General features: G+C 57.4%; 3 protein-coding genes across 3 annotated transcripts; 1 reads left to right on the top strand and 2 right to left on the bottom strand.

Annotated features, from left to right (window-relative positions):
- Nucleotides 1-596: 596 nt before the first annotated feature.
- On the top strand, nucleotides 597-4,143 carry AP1S1 (adaptor related protein complex 1 subunit sigma 1; the record flags this gene model as incomplete). Its single annotated transcript, XM_084249742.1, has 4 exons — nucleotides 597-775; nucleotides 1,420-1,528; nucleotides 2,754-2,891; nucleotides 4,096-4,143. 4 exons carry the CDS (start codon nucleotides 597-599, stop codon nucleotides 4,141-4,143), a joined length of 474 nt encoding a protein of 157 aa, XP_084105868.1.
- Nucleotides 4,144-6,501: 2,358 nt separating this feature from the next.
- On the bottom strand, nucleotides 6,502-8,957 carry VGF (VGF nerve growth factor inducible; the record flags this gene model as incomplete). Its single annotated transcript, XM_084248892.1, has 2 exons — nucleotides 8,879-8,957; nucleotides 6,502-8,363 (listed from the first exon to the last, which is right to left on the bottom strand). The coding sequence occupies exon 2, from the start codon at nucleotides 8,341-8,343 to the stop codon at nucleotides 6,502-6,504; it is 1,842 nt and encodes a 613-aa protein (XP_084105018.1). The 5' UTR covers nucleotides 8,344-8,363; nucleotides 8,879-8,957.
- Nucleotides 8,958-15,077: 6,120 nt separating this feature from the next.
- On the bottom strand, nucleotides 15,078-18,297 carry NAT16 (N-acetyltransferase 16 (putative); the record flags this gene model as incomplete). The annotated part of the gene is given in 8 exon segments (XM_084250155.1): nucleotides 15,078-15,286; nucleotides 15,524-15,790; nucleotides 15,793-15,948; nucleotides 15,951-16,062; nucleotides 16,720-16,874; nucleotides 16,877-16,900; nucleotides 16,903-16,942; nucleotides 17,699-18,297. Coding segments are annotated over 8 exon segments (1,359 nt in total). The 5' UTR covers nucleotides 18,095-18,297.
- Between the last annotated feature and the right edge of the window lie 448 nt (nucleotides 18,298-18,745).

Raw genomic sequence — 18,745 nt, 5'->3', positions numbered from 1 at the left:
TGAGGACCAGTACCATGTGCTAACTTCGGAGCCCCTTGGGCATGGGAATGCCTAGGGTGGGTGGGGAAGTGGGGTAACTTCTCCAGGAATAAAATATCCGATTTCAGTATGGACATGAAGGAGCATGGAAGAAAACAGACATCTCTTTTGCATCAGTTATGTATGGGCTGCTTGTCACCGTGCTAGACATTTTACTTACCTTTGGAAAACAAGTTTAGGAAACCGGAGCGCAGGGAATAAAACTAGTAGGACCTAATGTGTTACAGTGTGTAAGATGTGCCAGGCACTGGTGCATGTATCAACTCATTTAATCTCTTTTAACTTCCTACAGTAAGAACTTTCATCATCTCCATTTTACAGCTAGAAACTGAAGCCCAAAGACATAAAGTAATTATTTGCCCGAGGCAAAATATTCAAATGGTGGGACAGGATTCGAACCCAAATGAAAGGCTCTGACCTCGAGGGTACAAAGGCAGGAAATAGCCAGAGTTGACAGCAAAGGCTGATTTTTGAGGAAAGCAGGAGCTGTGAGTAGAGAAAAGTTAGATGGGATGAGTTTGGGACTGTGTTTATGCCTCCCCTTTCTTCCCCCCCAGATGCGATTCATGCTGCTATTCAGCCGGCAGGGGAAACTGAGGCTGCAAAAATGGTACCTGGCCACATCAGACAAGGAACGAAAGAAGATGGTTCGGGAGCTTATGCAGGTTGTTCTGGCTCGAAAGCCCAAGATGTGCAGCTTCCTGGAGTGGAGGGACCTCAAAGTCGTCTATAAGAGGTGCCTCCCCACCTGCTTGCAGACCTGCCTGGATTCTGCTTGACTGGTGTCTGGCAGTGGGTTCAAATGACTGAAAACTAAGTGGTCCCTTAGGTCAGGGAGAGATGGGAGCGAACGACAATTGGAGGCAGCATTGAACTACAATATCCCTTACTTTCCAAACCCAGCTAGAAGAAATGCTGGTCCGCGGCAGAAATTCTTTTTCCCCACCTGCCTGTGCTGAAGCCTGACACAACCTCACACACATACCTCTGGCCCATGGCCCTGTCTTGTTGTCTTTTCCATTGCACATGCTCTTGCAATCATAGATCCTGTGCTGCTTCTCCACACCCCTACCCCCAAACACGTACACCCTTTCCAGTTCCTTCTCTGAGCAGGTGAATTAGTTGGCTGAGGTTTTTGCTGAGTCAAACTGAGCAGGTCAGAGTGCAAGAGAGAAAGAGCTTGTGCTTTGCCTGTGTTTGTAAAGGGGCACTAAGAGTGAGTTACTATTTTTGGATCAAGGAGCTTTCCTGCCTGTGTCCAGTAGGGACGCAGACCCTGAGTTGGGGATGGGGAGAAATGGGAGGATTAAGTGAAAAATGCTCGGGTCCTGAAGCCAGCCCAACGGCCTCTCAGCTCTCCCACGTGTGCCCTGTCCTCAGATATGCCAGCCTCTACTTCTGCTGTGCCATCGAGGGCCAAGATAATGAGCTCATCACGCTGGAACTGATCCACAGATATGTGGAGCTCCTGGACAAGTACTTTGGCAGTGTAAGTCTCTCCCCAACCCAGTTTCCATACCCAGCAGTCCCCTCTTACGACCAAACTGTGGGGCCCTTCCAGTCTCTGCGCTGGCAGACTTAGGGGGAACAGTGAGAACAGAAATTAATCTTAAATCTTTTTAAAAATCTTAAACCTATTAGCCATACCCCTAAATCAGTCTGGGGGAGTTAGGTGGGGACCAGAATCTGCCACTTAATCAGTCCATCTAGAGCTCTGTCTTTTAAGGACAGAGGCCATTGAGCTTCAGATTTTATCAGCGGTTCCAGATCTTGACTTTATATTGGAACCTTATAGAGAGTTTTTGTTATTGCCTATGTCTGGGTCTGATGCCCGGAGATTTTGAATGGGGTATTGCCTGCCTGCACCATGGCAGTCAGTTCAGACCTGTGATTTGTATTCCACTTCACAATTTACAAAGTGCTTTCAGGTTCTCTTGTTTGTTCCTTGCTGCATCCTAAGGGTGGGCGTTGGTGTCTCTGTATTCAGATGAAAAACTGAGACTAGAGAAATTAACTGATGTATAGCTGGCTGGTAGTAACAAGAGTCCCACTTGGAACTCAAGTCTTTTCACCCATGATCCAGAATCTCCTTCCCTACCCCACAGTACCTAGGGAGAGGTACCCTGGACAGTGTCACAGATATGGGGGTGGGTGGGAGAAGGCAACAGAAAACACAGTCAAGAGGAGATTCAGGTAGGGGCCTCCATGGTGGCATAGGGATTAAGTCTCAGCCCTATCACCATCACGGCCTGCCTGAGTTTGATCCCCTGCCAGGGTGCTAACCCACATGGTGCAGCAGACCTCTCCTGTCTTGCCCACTGCTCCCCTCAGCAGTGTATTTCAGTGGCTCTGCCTGTTTTGCTCTCCACTCTGTCTGTCTGGTGAATCTTCTCACCCCCTACATCTCTGGCCTACGCCCCAGTTCTTCTATGCATAAATAAATTTAAAAAAAGAGGCGATTCAGGCAACTGAATACTAGAAGTACCTAATGTGTTACAATGTGTAACATGATCACAGAGAAAGAGTATAAGGAAAAGGAAGCGCTAAACCAAGCGCTAAGTCCTTGGGGGTTGGGAGGACCTAAGACCAGGGGCCAGAACCCAAGGTTGGAGGCATGGTCATGGAGAGGACCATGGGTAAGAAAAGAGGGGGTGTGTGCTGGTGCGTGGGAATGCATCTGATCACTCAACTTTGCCTTCTCTCCCTCTTCCCAGGTGTGTGAGCTAGACATCATCTTCAACTTTGAGAAGGCCTACTTCATCTTGGATGAGTTTTTGATGGGGGGTGACGTCCAGGATACCTCCAAGAAGAGTGTGCTGAAGGCCATCGAGCAGGCTGACCTGCTGCAGGAGGTATGGACCTGGGACAGTGAGGAGGAGAAAGAGTTCCGAGGCGGAGTGTACCCTTCCTTCCCCGGACACCCTGCCCACTGGCCACAGTTATCTCCTCCCCGCCACCACCTGGCGGCCCCCTCCCTGTGGCATCTGGCCCTTTGGCACCCTGTTGTCCAGCTTGCCCTCAAGCCATAATTGCACAGGGTAAAAGTGGGGCTGGCACATAGCCTGCCCTGCCAATTCTCCTCTGCTTCTCCCAGAACCCAAGGTGCCTCATCCCAGTGAAACCTCCTTTGTCCCACACTTCTCTTGGCATTAAGGCTTGCTCAGAGAATTGGAGAAGGGGCACATGATAGCTCATACTTTACTTCCGTGGTATCTCCCCCCTTCTTTTTTATACTCACATACTCAAAAGTCCCTGCTTCTCAGAAGCAAAAGACGGGCGATTTGGAGGTTGGGGTAGGGGCACCTGGCTGTTGGTTCTCCCAGCTATCCAGCACCCCCGCCCTCTCCCCATTACTGCCTGCCCCCTCTCTGCTGTGCCACTGCTGAGACTTGGTGCAGGGAGATGAGTCACCAGAATCTGCAGTGACGAGCAAGCCAGCCGAGCTGGCTCTGAGGAGGGGGAGAGATGTGGGGGCTCATCTCTGCAGTAGGAGAAAAGGAAGAATTGAACTTGCCAACTCACTGGTCCAGCTTCCCCTACACACACACACACACACACACACACACACACACACTCACACTCCTATTACTAGTGCTCTGCTCAGACCCTAATGACTCATCTCTCTGCAGTCTGGTTCACCTTCCCTGATGCCAACCTCTTATTCTACTCCCCCCCCACTCTGGGGGAAAAAAAGAGCCCAACCATTTGTCACTCCCCAGCCCTGGGAAAGCACCCTAGGTTCCAACCTCTCTCCTTTTCCCTTGGGTACTAAGACTGCGCCCCCTGCTCAGCACACTCTAGGTTCTCTGGATGGTGGTAGACTCAACCTGGTACCCCTCCTGGCCACTGTTGACTCTGGGGGTGGAGGCTAGTAAGCTCCTGTGAAGAGTTTCCTGAGTTGGGCTCATATTGGCTTCTCTCTCCCCTCCCCATGTCTCTCTGCTCCCCACCACTCTGCCTCTGTCCTCATGATTGCTTTGTCTTGCTCACCCCCTCCCTCATTCCCTGTCTGCCTCTCCTGGTATCTCTGCGTCACCCTGTCTGTCTCTGCCTTAGGAGGATGAGTCGCCACGCAGTGTGCTGGAGGAGATGGGGCTGGCATAGCCCCCGCCCTGTGCCATGTGGAGATGTGGAGAGCTGGTGGAGAGGTGGGGCAGGAGCTGCCCTTTTCTTGGTGGGACCCAGCTGCCCCCTCTGCTGCTTCATCTTCATTTGGAGTGAGCTCTGGGCTCAGGACCCTCAAACATTCCCTTCCTTCATCCCATACTTCCTGTTTCCCGTTTTCCCAAAGAAGGTTTTAGGAGTTAGGAGATAGGAAAATGTGACCAAGCAGGGGTGCTATTTGGTTTTCATTCCCTGCCTTTGAGGAACTAATGTTACCCCCAACTTCCTCCCCTCCCTTATAACTGTAAATATATAAATATGTCAGGTTAAAGGGAAAAGGTGTTCAGGGCTCTTCTCTTCTCCCTGCCCCATAACCTACCTCCACCCCTCCCGAAGCCAGCCAGGGCTGCTGCTCTGCCTGGGAGGGGCTTCTGTGTAGTGAAAGGGAAGTCCTTTCCCGCATCGCTCTCTCTCCGTCCTTCTTGACTGCGGTGGGGCCTCTGTCCAATGCCAGGGGAGCAACAGCTTAGTTAATTTTTTTCTAACCTTGCCACTTTGAGGAAAGGGAGGGTTGGGGGAAGGGCAGGCTTCATGGGAGACTGGGTTTCTGTCACTCCTGGTTCTGGGTGACGCAGAAGCTAAGGGGTGGGGTGGGGGGAGTGTCGGACTTTATTTCCTTTACTCTGAAATAAAAGTAAAAACATTTCTGGACTTTGCCTGCCTCAGGCTCTGTGAAGGAAGGAATGGCTGCTGGGATCAGACAGAAGATTAAGGGAGCACTGCCCTTCATTTCTTCCCTGAACCAGGCTTGCCAGATGTAGGGGGGAGGGGAGAGGACACCAGTTTATTTTATTTTATTTATTTTTTAAAAGGCAGATCCTAACTATTTCTTGGAAGTACTATCTCCTTTTTTTTTTAAAGATTTATTTTTTATTTATGCATACAAAAGCTGGGGTATAGGCCAGAGGTGTGTGGGGTGAGAGAATTCACCAGAGACAGAGTGGGAGCAGAACAGGGAGATCTAGTGAAATACACTGCTGACGGGAGCAGCTGGTGAGACAGGAGAGATCTGCTACGCCATGTGCGTCAGCTCCCTAGCAGCTTCATAGTGCTGAGACTTCACCCCTTGCGCCACCAGGGAGACTGGACACTTTTAATATGAGTGATAATACTATTTTTAGGATAAGTGTATCCTGTGTAAACACACTTTTTTTTTTTTTTAATCTGAAATGCTCATTTAACTGGGTGGCCTGTGTTTTGTCTGGCACTCCTACCCCAGACAGATCCCTGGGCTCAAGACCTCCCTGAGGGCAGTGCCATCAGCTCCTGGAGCTGCCCTCAGCCAGAGAGGGGCAACTCGGGTGCCACTCCCGGAGGTTTCCCTGTGGAAGATTTCATTCCCTGGTTTCCTTTTATTGGGGTAGGGAAGTCGGGAATTCAAGGGTATCTCCTCCTCCCTATGCTGGGAAAAGCGTTGGATGATCCCTAAAACCAATCGTTTCTGTGTCTGCTAGTCATCCCTCCTCCCCACAGTTCTTGTGAAATACATGGGACCAGGGGATTTAGGGGCCATTTAAAGGAAGCCCCTTCATTTGGATGAAGAGGGGCTTGAGGAACCACCCAGCACTGCCCAGCTGGCCCTGGGTCTTAGCAGAGCCTTCTAGGTGCCCCAGAACTGCAGCACCTTATCCACTCAGCTCTGGCTGGAAGTGGAATTCAGCATTTCTTCATAGCTACGGACAGTGTGCGGCCCCTAAATATGGTTGAAAGTGGCTCCACCACTCAAATTTTGATTTTGATTTAGAGCTGGAGGAGACAGGGGTCCTGGCTGGCGCTCCCCTCACCGCCCCTTGGGAAGGGCCACAGAGGCCCTAGGGGACGGGTGAATAACCGATAACAAAGTCCTAATAAAATAGTCACTTTTATTTCTTAGCAAAACTATTTCCTCCGTGAGGGGTATTTACAACAGAAAAGGGAAAGAAGGGTCAATTCACAGCGATCTGGAGAGGCTCGGAGGGCCGGAGACAGACACACTTCACACAACTAACTGGAACTGCTTTTCCGGAGTCGGAGGGGAAGGTCCCGGAGGGACGAGCAGGGGACGCAGCCCCGCGGGGCGCAGGAACTCGCACAAACCGCTCGCCCGCCAGGGCTGGTCCCGGGACACCCGTGAGTGAGTTTTGGGGATTCGGGCGCCGGGCCTGCGAGGAGGCCGGGCCGGCGGGGGCGCGGCCGGGCCGGGGCGGGGCCGGCCGGCGGCCGCGGCGGGGCGGGGAGCATGCAAACACGGGGGAGCCGGGGAGCAACACGGAGGGGGGCGGCGGGGCGCGCGGCCGAGGCGCGCGGGGGCGGGGCCGGCTACGGGCGCCGGAGCAGCACGTGCTCGATGTAATTCTCCAGCTCCTCCTGCTCCTGCAGCCGGCGCTCCTCGGCCTCCGCCGCCTCCTGCGCGCGCCGCGCCTGGGCCTCGGGGTCGGGGCGGGGGCGCGGCGGCGGCAGGGCGTGGTGGAAGTGGCGGCGGCGGGCGGCGGGCGGCGGCTGCAGCGTCCGCGGCCGGATGTAGTTGGGGAGGGGGTGGTAGGGCCCGGGGGGGAACAGCTCGTCCTCCGCCCGGTCCCAGGGCGGGAGCACCTCGTTCCACTCGGGCAGCTCGTCGCGCGCGGGGGCGGGGGCCGGGGCCGGGGGCTGCGGGGAGCGGACGCGCGTCGGGGCGGGGGCGCCCCGCGGGGGCGGCACGGGCTCGGGGGGGGCGTTCTTCTTCCGCTTCCGCTTCTCCTCCACCTCCTCGATGATGCTGACCACGTCGTCCGCGGGCAGGTGCAGCTTGGTGGACAGCTCGATGAGGCTGTCGATCGTCTGCGGGTCCATCTCCTCGTCGTCGTCGTCCTCGCCGCCCGCCGCCGGGCCCTCGGCCTCCTTCCGCCGGTGGCCGGGCGTCTCCTCCTGGGAGCGCTTGTCCTCCGCGCCGGCCTCCGCGTCCTCCTCCTCGGCGAACAGCAGCGCGTTCTGCCGCGCCCTCTCCGCCTCCTCCGCCTCGGCCTCCGCCTCGGCCGCCTCCTCGTCCTCTCCCCCCGCCCTGTCCTCCCCGCCGCGGCGCTCCTGCTCGGCCGCCTCCTCCCGCTCGCTCTCGCGCTCCTGCTCCTGCAGCCCGCGACCCCCCAGGCCGCGCTGCCGGGCCCCTCCCTGCAGCAAATACTGGAGCAGCAGGTCGGAGGCGAGGTCGGCCAGCCGCTCCTCCTGCGCCGCGGCCTGCCGCGTGGCCTCCGCCTGCCGCCGCCCGGCCTCTACCTGCGCCAGCCCTTGCTGTAGAAGGCGCTCCCCCGCCTCCGAGCCGCCCAGGAGGGAGCTCTCCGGCCGGCGAACCTTGGGGAAGGGAACGCCCAGGCCTGGGTACGCCTTGGAGAGGGGTGCCAGTGCCTCGCCTAGGTGTGTTTTGGGGGAGGACACGACTTCCCCGAACTGGTGGGTTTCGGGAAGGGGCCCGTTCTCGGGCACACGCGCCTGGAATTGCGGGGGAGCAGGGGGAGGCAGGGGCGAGCGCTCCGGGACGCGCGCCTGGAACTCTCCCCAGGAAGCGCGCCACACGCGCTCGGGCCCCGGGCTCTCCAGGTTGACTCGGGTCAGCGTGTGCGTGCGAGTTTCGGTCTCTGCTGCCGCGGTTTCTTGCTGTCGTTTGGCGTTGCTCGGACTGAAATCTCGCAGTTCCTGGAGCAGGGACGCTAGCGCCTCGAGCTCCTCGGAGGGGTCGCCCGGCTCGGGACCATTTTCCTGAGTCTGGGGGCGAGGTGGAGCCGCGGGCGCCTGGGTCTCGGGCGCCTGGAGGCTGTGGGTCTGACTGCGCACGGTCTCTGTCAGCAGAGCTTCGGCTGCTTCTTCCTCCGGCCCCTGCTGGGAGTTGCCGGGCGCCGGGGGCGAGGCCGGGCGGTCAAGTGCCTGCAGCAGCACCGTGGCCAGCGCCCGAGGATCCACGCCCTGGAAAAGCTCTCCCTCGTCCTGCGGCTCTGAATTTCGAGCGGCGCGGACCTCTGGGGTGCTAACATCCTTCTGCCCGGGCACTGCCTCCCCAGCTACTGACTCTTTATGCTCAGAGCTGTGGGGAGGTGGCTGCGCCTCAGGGTGCCCCGGGGGCGCTGCTCCCAACCCCTTGGTCAGTAGAAAGAAGCAGAAGAGGGTAGAAGCCGACAACCTGAGCGATTTCATGGCCAAAGGACTGCCTGAGACTGAGAAATAGAAGGGACAAAAAGGGAGAAAAAAAAGGGGGGGGGAATTTCTGTAAGAATTTCCCATCTCTTATTCTGTATTCCCTTCCCCCACCTTTAGTCGGGAAATCCGGGGCTTCCCTCGTCCCTCTAAACCTTACCCAAAAGAGGAACGTTTAGGAGCAAAGAAGGAAGATGTGCCGGATCTCTGGAGTCGTGTAAATGAGAAAACGCCCGCAACCCTCACTTGCTCCAGTGCCTCCTCGCCCCCTTCCCTGAGCCATCTCACTGCCAGCGCCCACGTATTAAGCAGCAAGGATAAGGGGGGGGGGATCTCTGCTCCCTCCCTACAGGACTCCCCGGATGGTGCGTGGGCGACTTAGGCAGCAAGAGAAAAGAGGCGACTCCCTATTTATCAGGGACCCTTACCGGGGGCTTCCCGCTGTGTTTTCAACACCCCCCCATCCGGGAGGAGAGAACCCTCCCTCACGCCCACGGTTGCCGAGGGTTTGAGGGTCGGACAGCGGAGTATTTACCAGCTGGTGTCAGACGCGGGAGGTGGAGAGAAGGGTCGGGGCGGGGTGGGGACAGGGAAAGATCGGGACGCGTCCGCCTCGGCTCCGAGTGCTGGCTGGGATACGAGCGACGGTCGCGGTCTGGCGTCTCCGGTGGGCTGGGCGCTGTTGGGTCGGCGCAGCTCCGGGCAGCTCGCTCGCTCCGGCTTCAGCACGCTGGACAGCGCCCGCGCCGCTGGCGTCTTATAAAGGGGAGCGCGCAGGGTCACGTGGGCTCGCCCCGCCCCATTGACGTCAATGTTCATTCATGGGGAAGCGGGCGGGCGCCTAGCGGAGGGAGGCTACTCCGTGATTGGAGGATCCCGTCCGCTCCCGGCCTGCGCCTGCGTACTGGGAGCTTGGGCTGGAGGGGCGTGCTCTAGCCGAGCACCGGGGAAATGAATGAATGAATGAACGAATGAATGAAATGCCGAGGCGGGCGGGGCAGGGGGGGTCTATGAATGAATGAAGGTGGGACGAGGAGAAAAGGATGAATGAATGAATGGAAGAATGAATGGAAGGGTGGCTGCAGAGACGCTGCAAGGCGGCAGGGTGGGTTACAGAGCAACTTGCAGCGGCGGGAGCCCGCATCGCTGAGCGGAATAGGATGGGGACACTCCCAGCGTCTGACTGGGAACCAGTAGGAGTTCCATACTGGGGAGGGGAAGGATATGGATTCCGAGCAAAGGAGGGGGTAGACCTCCCATCCCCCGGTCTCTCTGTCTATGGGGAACACGCCCAAGGACGGCGTGAACCTGAAAGAGGAGGGACGGATCTGCGCGCCTGCGGGCGCTGTCCGCGGATCTGCGGTGCGGGGTGCCGGTCCCTGGCCGGGGCAGATGGGTGGATCTTGCGGTTTTGATAATCCCGTCAGAAAGGGTCCGAGTCGGAAGAGAAAGAGAGAAAGATTGAGGATGTGTGTGCCTCTGTGTCGTGTCTGTTCACGGGCGGTGCGTGTCTGGAGAAAAAGGTGTGTCCTTCTGTCCAGCTGACTCTCGCGTATGCTGGAGCCCCTGCTGTGCCCCCTTTTAGCCCACCCTCGTGTTCCTTTCCCTCCTGCTGTTTTCTTCCCTCCCCCCTCAAAGGACGTTTGGAGGGCGAGAGCAGACCAGGTGGGGAGGGGGTTGCGCAGGTGAAGGGGGTGACTCAACTCCTGCTCTCTCCACTGCTTTAAAGGGAAGGTTTGAACGCTATTGGGTGGGGGGGGGAGCGTGCAACGTCAGAGATCGCCCCTCTGCCACCAGACCCCTCGTTCGTATCTCCGACCAGAGGAGCTGGGGCTGGGGGCTTGGACAGTTAGAAGTTCCGGGGGAGGGTGGGGGGCGATGACGCACAGATTGCGCAAAGAGACTCCATCGGCTAGCCGGGTCCATTGAAGGGAGACCAACCGTGGGCGGAGGTGGGAGGGGGGTGGAGGACGGAAATGGGGAGGGGGCAGAGGAGAGGGGAAGGAGGCAAGGGGAGCAGCCACTGCAGGAATGAAGGGGAGGGAGGGAGGCTAGAGGGGGCTGCGGTGCAGGCAGAGAGCAGTGCGGGGGCGTGGGCAGGGAAAGGGGGGGAGTGACAATGACACACACCAGACACACAAGAACTGCGGACACAGGGGTGCCTGTGGGCACATGCCGGGTACCCACAGCCTAAGGCTCTGGAAACCAGGATCAGGGTGGTTGGTCAGGGGCTCAGAGAGAGACTCTTTCAGAGCATGTCCTCAACCCCCTCCTCATCTCTTCCTAGCACTGACCCTCATTCTCCTCTCTCTCAATCATTTCCCTCTCTCACACACCACACACACACACACACACACACACTCACATACACACACTCACGTGCTTTCCCTCTATAGCCAGCAGTGACTTCTTGGTTCCATCAGTGGCTTGACTTTCCCAGAAGAAAACCCATCAGCTCTGCAGGGAAAGAGGTTGAGAGCTGTTGAGAGAGGCAAGAGAAGAGAGGGGGGCAGGAAAGGGAGGAAAGAAGAAATCTGAAACAGGTAGAAGGAACAGGCTAAAGGAGAAAAGAAAAAGCTGAGAACCAAGGTGACTGGAGATACCGAGGAAAGGAGGTAGAGGAGGGGCAGCAGCCCCTGAGGCTGTGTTTCATTCTCACCTACCCACACAGAACTCTCTAGGACCTCCCCTGCCTCTGCGTGCCTCCCTCCTTCCTCGACCTCCTCCCCGTCTCCACTTCGTCTTCCCAGCCCGGTTTCCGAGAGCAGTGGAATGGGGAGGGGGTCACGTTACCTTCCTGAGGAGGATGAATCAGAGAGAGATGGCTCAGACATCTGGAGGGGGGAGGGGAAGTCACTCAAGAGAGAAGGAAGGGGGAGGAAGGGAGCCTGTGGGGCTGACTGAGAGGTTGATGGGGCGAGGGGACCTAGTGTGAGGTGAGGGGAGACCAGCCTAGAGTGACCGTTGCTGTGGGTCTGTGAGTGCATATACCGAGGTGTGTGTGTGTGTGTATGTATTACAGATTAACGAGACACCTTGGAGAAAGAAATGGAAGGGGAATGGGGGAGCAACTGTGAATTTGATCAGATAGAGATGGGGTGGGCATAGTAACGCTCCCGTCTGTGTAACTGTGTTTACCTCTTCAGTCGTCTCTGTGTGTGTGGGTTCTGATCCCTCTGAAAGCCCATTTACCTGTTCTGTTGGGAGAATTTAAGTGCATCCAACCTGGGTATCTGCTAGTGTCTGAAGAGCGTGCCTGGCTTGGTATGACAGTGTGTGTGTATGTATGCACATGTGTCTGCATTTCTCTGGATCCTTCCATCCCTATTGATACACATTAGAGGTTATGTGGACTTCCATGTGCCTTTGGTCTTGCCTGCCCCTCCCCCACATTCACCTTCATCTCTAGATTTCTATGTAGTAAAACCTCAGTATCCAAGTCAAGCCCCCAAGTTCAGGTCCTAACCCCTAGTTTTCAGAGTGTTCCCCCAAATCCCCACCCCTTCCTTCTTCCAACCAAGCCTAGATGTCCAAGAGAGCTTCTCAGATCCTGCAATCCTAAGAGACCCAGTCATCATGGGATGGAGGAAGGGGCATCAGGTGGACTCCTGGGGTGCCAAAGGCAATGGGTTTGGTAACTCCACAATCTGTGCCATGTCTGTGCATAGTCTCTGAATCTCTGGATCTGATTCTGCTTCTCCCCATCCCAGTTTTCTGTCGGGGTCAGCTCATTCACGCACACACCACCTCTCGGAGATGTGCTTTGCCCTTCATACCCTTGTTGCCTCTAGGGGCTTCTGGAAAAGAACTGACCAGGGGACAGACTCCTGGGATCAGGGAGATGACGGAGAAGGCAGGAAAGAAAGAGAATGGAGAGACAACTGGGAGCAGCAAAGCTGTGATGGGGACCTGGAGGGGGTGTCTGGTGTTTGCTGAGTCGTTTGTATAAATCCATCTCTCTTTGTCTTTGCTCTGAATCTCTCAAACTCTCCAGGTGGGTAGCAGGAGAAGATGGGGATCCAGATGACTAGTAACCCAAGCTGAAGATTTGGAAAACCAGGGGAGAGGGTCAGAGCACTGAGTCTTTTTCCTGAGAAGGTTGAGGAGAAATAATGAGGGCAGGGGCTTGGGGCCCCCGCAGCTCACCGTCTCCCATTTCCTTCCCTTCCCCCCAACCGGTGACTCACCTCTGCAGCCTTTTGTTGCGTCAGCGATGGGGGTGGGGGGGAAGCATGGAGGGTGGCACTTTATGAGGGGGTAGGGGTCTCCACTTTGAACTGAAAATGCTAAAGGTCCTTCTGAAAATGGCTCCTTTTAAAAGCATCATTGCTCTATCCCCAGTCCAGTAGGGTGGGGAGTCCTGGAGAAGAGACTGGGAGAAGGCTGGGGGCCACTGGTGGGCCTGGGAATGATGAGTTACAGGAAGGGGGTACTCACCCTGATTTTCAACCCCAGGGTCCCATTCCCTCATACCTCCACCCACTCCTGAGTGGGGGAGGGGAGACCCAGCAAGTCGGGGGAGGGCAAAGCCGCAGAGATGAGTCACCCAGAAAGGGAGCGAGAAAGAGACAGAGATGAAGAGAGACACAAAGAGAGACAGCTGCTGGAGAGACCAAGAAGGGCAAAACTCTCAGGAAGGTGGTATTCACAAACTAACAAGAGAAAGAAAATCGTGTACCTCCATCCTTCTGAACCAACCTCCAAAATCCACCTGTCACACATAACACACAGCCATGAAGAGCGACACTGATATTCTGAGACACACCCACTTACACAAACACAGTGTCACACCTAACCTAAAAGGGTCACCCATCTAGAGACATGCTGAAAATGTGACCAGGGTAATAGAGATTCATATTGACAGCTTTCATTCCTTTAACACGGAATGGTGGGAGGGGTTGAGAACCCTCGGGGCGCGTGACTTCAAAATCTAAGACGCGGTTTCAGGGACTCACAGGCTACGCCTTGCACACTCGAGGATACATAGTCCAGTGACTCGCCTCCCCATCCACACGTACATAGCACCAAGCATAGTCCTCACGAAACATCCACTTGGAGTACCTGATTCTGGGGTACACCAGGCACGTTGTCCCAAATACATCCTACCCACACCCCCTCTGACTCGTACACACATGAACAGAAACGCAGACACACAAAGACGCCCATGGACACACTCACACGGACCGAAACCACCTTGCGCTGCCTCGCCCGCGTCCGCGCTCGTCCTGGCGCCCCCGCGTGTTACTTTCCGGGATCGCAGTCCCCGCCGCTCCGCAGCTCGGCTCACGGGGGGGCGGCGCCCAGGTTCCCTCCACCTCCTCCTGCTTGGCGCAGCGCCCACCAGGAATGGGGAAAGCGAGGGCGCTCGGCCACGAGAGTCAGAGCTGGGAGTTAGACCCCTCGGTCGTGGGGCCGAGGGCAGCTGGTCCTGGACGCCAAGGGAAACTTGAGTGAGGAGTCCATGGAAGCAGCCCACCCCCAGAGCCGGGGGAGCGCGAGACCGCTGGGCTAGTAAGGGCGTCGCGTTGCTGCCAGCTTCGGGTCTGAGCAACCGCTCCTTTCTGCCGCTAGGCTGGGGTGGGGGTGGGGGCGTGCACGGCCAGCAGCCCTCCCCAGCCCCCCTCCAGGAAGTCATTAGCCCCATTGCCACAGGGCTTGGAGATCCTCTCTAATACAGGCTGCTGGGGAAGGGGGGAGGATAAGGCTTCTCCTTCCTCCCCACTGAGAAGTGAAACAGACACGGAGGGTGGGCAAAGGGTTCATTTTATTGCAATACAGCCTTGGTTGAAGTGACAAGGAGGGCATGGCCAGACACTGGAGACAGCCAAGCAGAGGAGAGCAGCCTAGCAGCAAAAAATGGAACTGGGGAAAGTAGGGAAATAGAGGCTATCCTCTTAACCACCTTCTTCCATCTTCTGGCGCCCTCCTCTGCCCAAGTCTTGGATTCCATCCCCAGCGAACCCTCTGCTCCCTGTAAAGGAATCTCAGGCAACAGTCCATTGTGCAACAAGAAGTTCAAGTTACCGCCATCCCAGTGTGAAGTTCTGAGGCATGCTCTGGGTTTGGGACAGCTTATGTTTAGTCCCTGCCAGCTACTGTAAGTGACTTGGAAGTTACTTGAACTATCTGAAACTCCACTTCCTCTCTGGTAGAAGTGAGGATCCAGCTAGGAGACAGTGCTGTGCAAATGTAGCTGCCATTACTTGTATTTCAGTAGAAGACTGTCAAAGTCCACAAAGCAGAAAGCAACCAATGGATGAGAGGGGTGTCCAGAGAATATCTGGAGGTGGGGGTTCCAGTCACACTAGAAGTCATCCGGGTTAGGACCAGAAGAGACAGTCCCCACACTGGACTGAAGGACCTGCCCTCCAGTACACCAAAGTCTCCAGCCTGAGCTCTCTGGACCATGGGCCTGGTTCATGGCCCTGGTTGGGGGCATGTGAACTAACAACATCTTGTGAAGTCAAAGGGATGCAGGCTCAGAAAGGTGCATCAAAGTAGGAGGCAAACAGAACAGACAAGTGGAGGGTATTATAAGTATACTTCACTTACAATGTCTCCTTACTGCACACAAGACAGGTGAGGAAGGTTATTGGAAATGGGAATGGAGGGGCAAGAAAAAAAAGGGGAATGAGGAGTTTTTGGAGGTACCACAGGCTGAGAGGGTGGCAAGGATGGGATTGCAGGGCAAGTTCTGAGGGTTTGAGAAAGGGCTGGAGGAAGAAAGTGGTATGTCATGGGCAGCTGTGCTCCCGCCTGGGTCCCGGGGGGTTACAGGCGCTTTTGCCCACTTCCACCCAGGAGGAGGTGGACCGGAGACGCCAGGAAGACTTCCAGATCAGGACGACAGACAGGAAAAGTCCCTCAAACCTATGAAGAAGCTGGTTCTTTGGCAGGGAATAGGACAGGGTGGACGACAGCAGCGCAAGGAAATCCTCCAAACCTGGAGGAGGTTCAGAGCAGGGCGTGGGCAACGGCGTTCGGGGATGTTAAGAGGCGAGCAGGAGATAGAGGGGTACGTGTACAGGAGGAGGGACTGGCACAGGGTAAGCGTAGGTGTCGGAACCGCCAAAGGAGGGCAGGACAGGAGGCGGAGCTTGCTGTAGTAGGGGGCGGGGCTTTCTGGGGATTGCGAAAGGGAACGGGTCTAAAGTGCACCTCTCTGCTCCGAGAGGCTTGCTTGAGATGTCGGTCTCCAGCAGGTACTGTTCAGGGTAACCCTTGACCAGCTCGAGTCCCAAGCCGTCCTGGCAGAAGTCAGCGAGCCGTGACCACAACTGGGGCGCCAGGAAGAGCTGACACCTGCCGTTGAGACCTGCTAGACGCGGCGCCTGGCGCTTCGGGTGCCACAGAAACTGACTCTGCACCTGCTCGCCATCGCTGCCAAAGGCGTCGACGTTGAGGTAGCGCCACGTGCCGTCTCCGCCGTGCGGAAGGGGGAAGGGCGCGTGCACAGCGTGAGCCCGCGCGCGCGGCTGCCCACGCACCACTCCAGGCCCTCGGCCGCCAGCAGGCGCAGGTTGCGCGCAGTCGGCCCGTAGGGCTGCGGGTCTTGGATGACGGTCCCGCCCGGGAGCGCGTCGTGCCGCGTCGCCGTCCGCCTCCCACAACGGCCTCGGCGGGCAGCGGCGAGAAGGTGCCGGAGGCCCTCAGCGCTGCCAGTCGCGCACCCAGGCCGGCCAGCAGCGCTGACGCGTTGACTCGCACCGAAAGGATGCCCTGCAGGGGCCACGAGTGAGGACGGGGCGGGCGGTGGGAAGGCTGGCAAGCCCGGCACCTCTGGGTATCTGCATTCCCACAGTTACACCCATGGGCTCCCAGCGGAGTCCCTCGGGAGGGCCTACCTGCAGGGCCGGGTGCACTGGGGTACACGAGAGCCTGGAAGGCCTGGGTCCCCGAGGGTAGGATGGAGGAACCAGGGACAAGGCCTCTGAATACCCGGATCCGCAAGGAGCGGATCAGTGCAGGAACCAAGGAACTGGGTGTGTGGCGGCTGGGTATCCGAGGGGAGGGAAGCAGATCAGTTTGTAGGAAGCAGGAGGTGGAGGGGGAGGACAGAGGCACAGATTAGGACGTTAGTGTCCCAGAAGGAAATAGGATCGATGTTGGGGAGGCAGGGTCGGTCACGGAAGTCCGGACGCCCAGACTCTCCAGCCCCTGGGGTAGCCCCTGGGGACTGAGGCTGACGGTTGTGTTTCGGGGGCTGTTTGACTTGCCGTGGGCAAAAGAGGTTAGGTTGGGACTGGGAATCCCAGGACAGGGCTCAGGGGCGCCCCCACTCGGTAGAGCCGACTGAGAAAGGAAGCCAGTGATTGGCCAGGGAGGATCCCCGGAGCCCCGGGAGGGGCCGGGCCCTCGGAGCTTCCCTGTTCTCACCTGCTTGGTAACTAGGCGGTATTTCTTCAGCTCCCGGGGGCCCCGCGGGTCGTCCCGGGTGAGCCGTACCACCTTGACCCCCGGGTGCTTTTGCACGACCAGCTTCCAGCAGAAGCGCTGCAGCAGCCCCGCCACGCCCTGGCCGCGCTCCCAGGCGCCACGCGCAGCCCCTCCGCCAGGCCGGCTCCCCGGCGTCGATCACGTGCGCCGACTCCAGCGCGATCTGCGGACCGAGGCCATTAGGGGGCCCCCTCCCTGCCTCCGCCCTGCCAGGACTCTCGGCTCTCAGGGCTTGGCTCTTCCCACACGCTGAGCGCTCCGTCGTCACCACCCGGGGCTCCAGGCCAGAGCCGGGGCCTGCCCAGGAAGCTCTCCTCATCACTCGGGTCTCGGGTTGCACAGCCGGCAGGATGTCATTCGCCGGGATCTCTTCCACTTCTTGAGATGCTCCAGCTCCTCCGGGCTCCGGGTTCCTGGCCACTCACCACGCCCCCTATCCTTCGCTCCACCCCCAGAGCTTGCCAAGCCCCCCATAGCTACCACGCCCCGCTGCCTCATAGCTCCGCCCCGAGCCCATCGCGGAGCTGGTCCTGCGCACAGCGCACAGGTCATCTTTGTGCGAGAGCTCCGTTTGCTCCGGGGTCCTGGCTCCCACCCACAGACCTACTCCCTCTTGCCTCATCTCCTCTTTTTGCTCTCCTGCCCCCAGAAATTCCTCAAACGAATTCAAACACCGAAGCTCTCACCGGCCCCTCCCTCCGATTCCACCACATTTTTGAGTTGTATTCAGCCCCTACTCCACCCTCATCGGCTGGGTTGCTGGATCCGCAAGCCTTGCTCTTTGGTTCTAAAGCAGACTTTGGTTCCTCAGCATCCGGACGAGGGTGGGGGAGAAGCTCGCTTCCACTCCATCCTAAAATCCATGCACCCCAACGTAGCCTCACCCCTTTTCATCTGGGCCCCGCCCCCCGACGCTCACCACTCCTCCATTGCGCTTGGCCAGCACCACGGTGCGATAGGGTTCCCGGAGCCAGCTGTGGTAGCGGCTGGGAAGATAGTCCAGGCCACCGTAGATGCCCCCAGAGATGGCCAGCATCTCCTGAAACTCCCGTTCTGTGGCCACCACGAAGTCCAACTGTTCAGTCTCAGGCCCCAATCCTGACCTGGGTTTGGCCCCCAAGGACTTGGCCTTGACCTCAGACCCTGACTCAGTCGCCAGGGACTGGGCCTCAGTCTCAAGGCCCAATTGAGACTTGGACTTTGCCCCAGCCTCCAGTGGCTTGGGCTCTGAGCAGGGCTCCGCCTCCAGCTCGGTATCTTTTTCCAACTTAGGAACCTCTGAGGTGGCTATGCCACAGCTGGCTTTCAGCTTCATTACCCTGCAGAAAAGAGAGAACCCAGCACCCCAATCAGAGCCCCCCTAGAGACAGTCCCCACCATCCCTTCCCACACAAACACCCCATCTCTTCTGCTCTCCATACAGTCCCTGGGAACAGAGGACCTCAGCCCACCTCCAACCCCTGCTCAGCTCCCAGTACTACCCTAACCCACCTTACCAGAGACTCAACAGTCAAATCTCAGACCTTGTCAGCTCTTCAGAGACTAGATCTCCTCCATTCCCCCAAATACTCCCAGGGACTCAAAGGAGAAAAGGCCTTGGGGGGAGGGGGTAAATAATGTACCTTCAAGGATTCCACCACCTCTGCAAGACTTTTTGCAAGAACACAAGGAATTCCTTTCCTCTCCACTCTGCCTATAAGAGGATGCCTGGGAAAAGCATAGGGTTCAACTCCCCTTTCTTGCCACTGCCACTTATAATCCCAGAGCAAAGGCAGGGCCATGTAGACCCCAGATCGCCTCCATATTGCAGATCTCTGCCATAGTGTAGCCCTGTGGGAACCAGCCATACGCTGACACACATATTCAAACCAAAGGAGTAGATGGATGGACAGCTCCATTAGAGAATTTCAAGTAATTCCTCCCAGGTTAATCAAAATAGCCCCTTTCTTCCTCCTGCTTTGCCCTC

The sequence above is a fragment of the Talpa europaea genome (assembly GCF_964194135.1).
Source record: "Talpa europaea genome assembly, chromosome: 12".
NCBI classification, from domain to species: Eukaryota; Metazoa; Chordata; class Mammalia; order Eulipotyphla; family Talpidae; genus Talpa; species Talpa europaea.
Note: the sequence above shows the minus strand (reverse complement) of the source record. Positions and strands in the feature narration are given on the sequence as shown.